At 35.5% G+C, this 7703-nt stretch overlaps 2 protein-coding genes across 3 annotated transcripts; one reads left to right on the top strand and one right to left on the bottom strand.

Moving 5' to 3' along the window:
* Positions 1-1839: 1839 nt before the first annotated feature.
* Positions 1840-4851, top strand: LOC105453763 (H/ACA ribonucleoprotein complex non-core subunit NAF1). Its single transcript, XM_011695956.1, has 8 exons — positions 1840-1936; positions 2106-2789; positions 2947-3250; positions 3349-3475; positions 3611-3882; positions 3974-4113; positions 4189-4497; positions 4597-4851. Exons 1-8 carry the CDS (start codon positions 1849-1851, stop codon positions 4767-4769), a joined length of 2097 nt encoding a protein of 698 aa, XP_011694258.1. The 5' UTR covers positions 1840-1848; the 3' UTR covers positions 4770-4851.
* A 71-nt stretch (positions 4852-4922) lies between these two features.
* On the bottom strand, positions 4923-7587 carry LOC105453762 (riboflavin kinase). Of its 2 annotated transcripts, none has more exons than XM_011695954.1 (4): positions 7131-7587; positions 5604-5740; positions 5334-5436; positions 4923-5196 (listed from the first exon to the last, which is right to left on the bottom strand). In XM_011695954.1, the coding sequence occupies exons 1-4, from the start codon at positions 7219-7221 to the stop codon at positions 5078-5080; spliced, it is 450 nt and encodes a 149-aa protein (XP_011694256.1). In that variant the 5' UTR covers positions 7222-7587; the 3' UTR covers positions 4923-5077. The 2 variants fall into 2 exon arrangements, with proteins under 2 accessions (XP_011694256.1, XP_011694255.1); XM_011695953.1 differs by having other exon boundaries at positions 5604-5752; positions 7131-7469.
* Positions 7588-7703: the final 116 nt, after the last annotated feature.

Genomic DNA, 7703 nt, shown 5'->3' with positions numbered 1-7703 from the left:
TCACTCCTACGAATAATTGTTACTAATAAAACGTTTTATTCGATTGAATTTATTGATTATTACACATTGAATTTATTGATTTACTGTATCGAATCCATATTACTTATCTGTTTTATTACTTGTGAGGCACTTTTCTCAATTCGGTCCTGGATTTAACATGATGGATGCTCACGTGATCCGGAAAAGGAGATCAAAGGTGCCGACACGAAGTGGACCTACTGGTTATACTGTGGTCGAGACATCAGCGACTAGAGTCCTAGAATACAGAGATACAACACGGCGTCAGTTAGGTTAGGTAGTCACCGCCATTTTAATTCAGTAAAGTACTCCTAACCTTATAAGCTGATGACAGTTGATGCAAAAAGAAAATACTTACACCATAATAATAGCTTTTTATTGCATTTCAACACTGTATTGTCTTAATTTTTTTCTATATAATTTATATGTACATATTTTACAAAGCTGTATCTTGATGCATTAGGTGCAATAGTGAATTAAAATGGCGCTTTGATCATTTGATTGGTGCTTTGTCATGTGATTTAGACAGCCAATCAGACCATACCCTTCAATGTCGCATCTCTGTTTTCTAGGACTCTATCAGCGACTCTCTCGCGATTGGTCAGCCGCCACTGTCTGGACCTGGAGCAACTGATGGTTAAAGGTCTATCTACAATAAAAGTAGTAAGTTGTAAACCGTAAGAAATTGACCAATCACAGTCGATTATTCTTCTCATATTCGACTCTGATTGTTCAATTTCTTACGGCTTACGATTTACTATTCTCATTGTAGATGGACCTTAAAGGGCTGTCTACAATGAGAGTATTAAGTCTTAGGGCGAATTCACACCTTGACAGAAAAGCGGAAAACAGAAAAGCAGAAGCCAATCAAAACTTGCGTTGATAGTTTTTGCTTTCTGCTTTTCTTGCTACCAGTGCGAGTTCTGATTGGCTTCTGCTTTTCTGTTTTCCGCTTTTCTGTCAAGGTGTGAATTTGCCCTTAAGCCGTAAGAAATTGACCAATCACAGTCAAATATGAGAAGAATAATCGACTGTGATTGGTCAATTTTTTACGGCTTACGACTTACTACTCTTATTGGCTGCGTTCCGTTTGGCGTTTACAGCTGGTTACAGCGCTCACAAAATCATTTCATCCTTGTTGTTTATCAAATATTAAACAAAGACAAATGATGCTTATAAGCGTTATAGGCGCCAAGAGGAACGCAGCCATTGTAGATGAACCTTAAGGCCATGGTAAAAATACATGTATTTCTACCATGCAGATTAAGGCCGAGACACAGACTTTTGCATAGCCGTAAGAAATTGACCAATCATAATTCATTATTCTCTTCAAATTCAACTGCGATTGGTCAATTTCTTACGGCTTAAGGCTTACTACATCTATTGTGTTTTGGGACTAAGAAATGGACCAATCGCAGTCGAATGTGAAAAGAATAATCGATTATGATTGGTCAGTTTTTTACGGCTTAAGGCTTACTACACCTATTGTATTTCGAAACTTCTGCAAAAGCCTGTGTTCCGGCTCTTAATACCGGACATAAGGTTTATACATTCAAACTTTTCGCTTTCTCTCTTTTCAACGTTTGAATACTTTGAATATATATTTATCTCGTTTTAAGTGCAACATTTTTGAGGAATTTAAACAACCCGAACAAGCTTTGCACATGCTACTGATCAGCTGCATTCGGAAATATTACTTGAGTGCCTCTATGTATCACGTTATCCTCCTTGTTTACCGAATGTTGAACAAGGATAAAATGATACACGGAAGCACTCGGGTGGCGTTTTCGAACGCAGTCCTATACAGATCAGTGTTGCTATTCGCCACGCATGCGCAAACGGCTGGATATAAAATCTATGACATCAGATTTATGGCACGTGCGTGGCCGTGAAGTGGAGTCGTTACCACTGTCAACATGTGAGTTTTTCTTTCTTTCTTTAAACACTATTTTTATTTATCTAACAGTGTAATTGTATGAAATAATAACATTTAATCAAAAACAAGAAAATTTGAACTAAGTAGCATACAAACATTATCAACTCACGATCGTTATATACGTACAAAGTTTGTAATACATTTTACGAAGTTTCACGTGGGCCAGGATTATGCGTTGAAATGGAAGTAACAATCGATGTAGATGCAAATAAAGTTGTTGACGAAGAAATACCGACGAATGAAATACCGACCATGTCAACGTCGAAAGAAAATACAGAGGTATTTCAGCCAGGGATAGAATTATTAACGTCGCAACAGTTAGCGCATGGTGAAAACTCGTTGAAGGAAGAGTGCGAGGAGACAATACAGCTAGACAAAAGATCATTTAAAGAAAAAGATGAAGCAATGTTCTCCGAAGAAAAGTTAGAGAACGAAACAATAGTCGTCGCTGAGAAGGGAACTTTAATAAATAGGGAAAATGAATGCGACATGTCTCACATGTCTGACACATCGATAACATTAGACGCAAACAAGATAGAAAATGCATCTAATAGCTATGATGTATCTGCTGATATTCAAGATATTGTTCAATCAATGCCAAAGGAAAATGATGAGACAAGTGCACGTAAGTGCTATACAGCTGCTGACGAAAATACATCTGATGCTAGATATGAAGTTTTACAAAGATCTCCCGAAATTATGAAGTGTCAGGTGTCAAATGATACTGACATAGTGCAAAATAGAGATATAAATGATCAAATAATTGAGCAGTCTGTAACAGTAAACCTTCAAACTGATGATACAATTGTAAGCAATTCATCACTACAAAAGCAAGGTAGATACAATTACATATTGCTTTATTAAAATATCTTTGTGAAAAGCGTATTCACTTCTATTTGTAATGTGTTAAAAACTAGTTTATAAGATAAATTATAAAATACTAAATATATACTATATTTGAAATATCATATACATATTTTTGTTGTTGTTAGATAAGATAGAATTTGATGGAGAATCTTCTCTTGACGTTATTGCTAAAGCATATGAAGGCATGGATTCAAATACAGAAGAAATGGAGACAGATGCCACAATTGAAAATCAACATACTGTACCACAGACACAAAACTTACAACAATATCGTACTGAAGGACAATTACGTGAAAATACTGATAGCCAAGATGATAGCAGTAGCGATAGTAGTAGCAGCAGCAGCAGCAGTTGTAGCAGCAGCAGATGCAGCATCAGTAGTGATAATAACAGTGACAGTGATTCAGATGATGCAAATATTGATAACAGGTACTCTTATCTTTCTATAAAAATAAAATTCTAATGCATATTTAATTTCTCTTTACATGAGTGAAAATAATAAACTTTTGATTTATGTTAACTTTTAGAAAGAAAGGAAGCGAGGCAAAACCAGCAAAGAAGAAAAATGATGTAGAAAATGAATTAGATAAACTACCACCAATAGAAGACTTGAAAATTAGCGTTCCCGAAGATTTGTGTAATCCATTAGGCAAGGTATAATTAATACAAACCAACTATATATTTATATTTGTGGACATTTAAAAAGTTGTGAGATAAATTAATATAATCGTAGGAGCAAACAATAATTTCTAAATGTTTAAATCTCGTCTGGATATTTGAATGTTTCAGATCGAAAAGATAGTGGAACAATTAGTGGTCGTAAAGCCCAATCCTGGTGAGCCTACACTTGATCTGGACACAGTTTTATTCGTGAATAAGGGAACAAAAGCGCTCGGTCATGTATTCGATGTGTTTGGCTCTGTGAAGGAACCGCATTACTGCGTTCGCTTCAATGATGCTAAGCACATACAAGATAATGACATTGAAGTAGGCATGCAGGTTTATTATTGCCCGTTGGACAAGTCGTACACGCATCTCGTTTTCATGCACGAGTTGACAAAGTTGGTACTCCGACGAATATCGTGTATGCTACAATATATTCAAATGAAATACATTAACAGTAAATACATTAAATAAATGTTTTTCTTTCAGGATAAAAGCTTGCGATACGGTTGACGATGACGAGCCGCCGCAATTTTCAGACGATGAGGAAGAACAAGCTTATTACGCAAATCTGAAGCAGAAGAATAACAAAAACTATTCTAACGGCAGGAAACGGCAACGCCGGATGAGTGAGTGTACTTGCGAGTACCAGTGCTTCAGTACCAGTTGCCACAAGCAATTTAATAATAATTATTGATTTTTAGGTCCTCACGACAACGCGACAGTGGGCTGGCGATCAAATCATCCGTGGAACCAAAATAGAAGGGTTCAATCTCCGAGATGCAATTGGAACAGGCAACAAAGCTGGGGTGACCGTTCTAATTCTGCACAGAATGGAACGTACTCCTACAATGAATCGTGGAACCAATACCCATATCAGAATAATGCTTATTGGCAGCCATTTCCGCAGAACGTGTATCCGATGTCCAACGGATATCCAACAGAACCTGCATATGCAGGACCACCATATACGTCATACGGGCCACATTATGGCGCAAATCAATGTTATCAAGGTACCGAGCCTAATTTCCAAAGTAATAATATACAAAATTAATATCCGAGAATCTCCTTTAGCCCATCTTCAAGAATCAACATTATATGTTTGTTCGTAGGGATAAACTATCAATTTCCCGCTGCATCATATTCATCCGATATGTATGCGAGTACATCTTTCTATACGCAACCACCAGTATCAACGACGAATACATATTGGTCTCAATCAATTTCTCCATCTACCTCAAGTACAGTGAATTCGAATACTGATGATCCAAATTCATCTAAATGATTAATGTCGAATATATCTTAATATGAATATATTAATAGGACATTAAAATAGGATATTAAAATATAATTGTACTTGTTGTGCATAAGTGGTATTTTTTTTAAATCTCATTTTCTATGTATAAAAATGCAGTTTTGTGAATATAATTATGAAATATTTCATCGGCATTTTTTCCAAATTTATTATAAATCTCGATTCTATTTCTTTTAAGACTACAATAATACTTACATATTTACAGAGGAATTTTTAATAAGTATGCAATAAAAAGTAACAAAAATACTTCTTTTATCAAATAAAGCCTTACATTTTTCTTACGACTGATTTGCTTTGATCATTAAAAAGTCATCATTTTTCAGCTTATTTATAACAGGTTCTTCTAATTGACTTTCCGCTATTGCAATGTCATTCTTTATCTCTGTGATAAGTTCGTCTGCAAGAATAAGTAATATAAAAGTCTCTAAATTATTAGTAGTAGCAATCTTAAAATAATAGCCATTTTAAATTACTTTGAAAGAATAGTAATCATTTGCACACATTTTATGTCATTATTATGATAGTGTCCATTACCTAAAGAAGAAAAATCTTTTTCCGGTCTTATGTATCCGCCAATGATAACCTTAAGCTCCTCGCCGTAGAAATCATCTTCGAATTTATGTAACAAGTGAACTTCCTGCAAAATCATTATAATTTATAATTTGTTAAAACACACTAAGATACTTTTCTAAATGTAATAAAATACTTCAAATATCTTATACATCTAGAATGCAATTTAAAGTGAGTTTAGATTTAATTTAAGCAAGAAACTTAGTTTTATATCTTTGAAATTATTTTTCATACCAATGATTTTTTCTCATTCTTGTAATATGGATTCCATCCTATGCTTGCAACCATTTTGTAAACTTCTCCATTCAAGGCTGCCCAGCCATAGTAAATTCCAGTGCTTAAATTCTTCGGCAAAGAATTGACTACAGATTCTGAAAGATTGGCTGATATTTGTAAAAAAAAAGAAAAAACGTGTAAATTTTCTGGAAAATTCTTTCTATATTAATATATTGTATTCGATATATTATGATTAAAATTTTAATGCAAACATCAAGAAGATTATTTTGATCAACTACGGATTCATAATAAGTGTAGAGTATTTTTCAATCTTTAAAAGAAAAAAATTAAAATTATATATTATAAAATATACGTAAGATCGATTGTGGAATCGACTGTTGAATTTAAGATTCCACAAAAAATATCAGTTGATTATGTTTGGAAAAATGCATTTTTTGCGCATTCCGCATTTAAAATAAAGATTGGACCGCTACTGTTTAACTAGGCTGCGTTTGCGTGGGAAGCTATCAGCACTATTTTGTTGTTTCATCTTTATCATTAATTATCTGCAAGATAATCGTAAAACAAAAATGAAATGGTGCAATAACACTGATAGCACGCTCCCCGAACGCAGCCTTTATAGTTTATAATATTAGAGAACGTGTCATATAATCGTTGATTGATGATTTTATCATTTGAACCTTCCATGACGTTGCATTTTGTTATAAAAAGTACATACATCTGAACAATTATTTCTTATCATAATAATTAATACATTTTCCGATATATGATTTAAAAATTCCTTCTTCAGTTTCATTATTATAATAAAAAAAAAATCAATAAAAGCTATATATATTAAAATTGAGAAGAATGACATGTGTGGTAAAAAATGACGTTTCGTACGTGCGCGTTATCATGCGTTGGAATTCGGCGCACGTTATCAAAGTTCCTCTTTGAGAAGCGACGGAGATGCATTTCAAGTGTAAACTACTTAATTAGTTTATGTTTGTCGCTCGTGGCAAACGCACCTTGATTCAACACACGGCGTGTTTGTAACATTGTTCGCCAAAAGTTCGTTTTAGTAAATATATTTCGTCAAGCGGGACAAGTCGCAGTAATAGTTTAGTTTTTCAATTTATTTTATTCCTTAAAATATCGCATCTAAATAGGTTTCGAGGCGGAGGATTCAAAATCCGGGGGGGAGGGGGGATTTTAAAACAAATACCGATATATATATATATATCGATTCGAAATCGTCCCGCCAAGTTGTAAAAAAAAAAGAAAAACAACACCCTAACCTCTAGCGAGGCGTGTCTCGAACGGTGCTATACGCGGTTTTTATACAGGTTTTTAACTGTCACTCGAACGGGGAAGAAGGACGAGAGGAAACACGTTCGTGCGAGAACCGCTCGCGATTAGTTTTTAATAACAGAAAGAAACGTCGAACATTGACACGTCATAATACGACGCTCGACGTTCCGTTGTTTCGAGGGGTTTTTAAACCGCCGCTGGACACGTGTCCGTGTTTGCGAGGGCGAGGGATACCTGTCGGAATGCCGAGCGCCTTCGAGCCCCTGCCGAAGCCCTTGACGATGACCCCGGACACGAAGTACGGCGAGAATATCTTGCTGCCCATGATGACGGCCGTTCGTTCCGTGCCGTCATTCCACGCTCGACTCCGGCACTGCAGCGAGCCGAGCCGCGAGGGAAAGCGGCCGCGATAAACACAATAATTAATAATATGATATAACGTGAATCCTCGCTGACAGAACACGTGTCACGCCTATGTCAGCATAATGACGAGCCCGACACGTGTCCGGTAACGGTATAGCGATATTGTCAATAAACGTTCCGTTCTGCCTTCGGACGTGAATAACAAGTCTCTCCCATCGGGGGAAAACCCGCGGCGATATTGACTTTCTTATTTTTACGTAATGTCTTCCTGATCTTTAGCAATGTTTTAACTTTCCACTTAACGCGAATGAGAAACTATATTAGAAGAATTATAATTTAAAGAATATAGCAGTTTGTTTAAAGTTTTAATATATAATAGCTCTTCAGATTATAGAAATATACATTCGTTGGAAGCACATTTTTGTATTTTTTTCGATCATCGAA

The sequence above is a fragment of the Wasmannia auropunctata genome, unplaced genomic scaffold (genome assembly GCF_000956235.1).
Source record: "Wasmannia auropunctata unplaced genomic scaffold, wasmannia.A_1.0 LD335995.1, whole genome shotgun sequence".
Taxonomy (NCBI): Eukaryota; Metazoa; Arthropoda; class Insecta; order Hymenoptera; family Formicidae; genus Wasmannia; species Wasmannia auropunctata.
The sequence above is the reverse complement of the archived record's forward strand: the minus strand, read 5'-3'. Positions and strand labels throughout refer to the sequence as shown.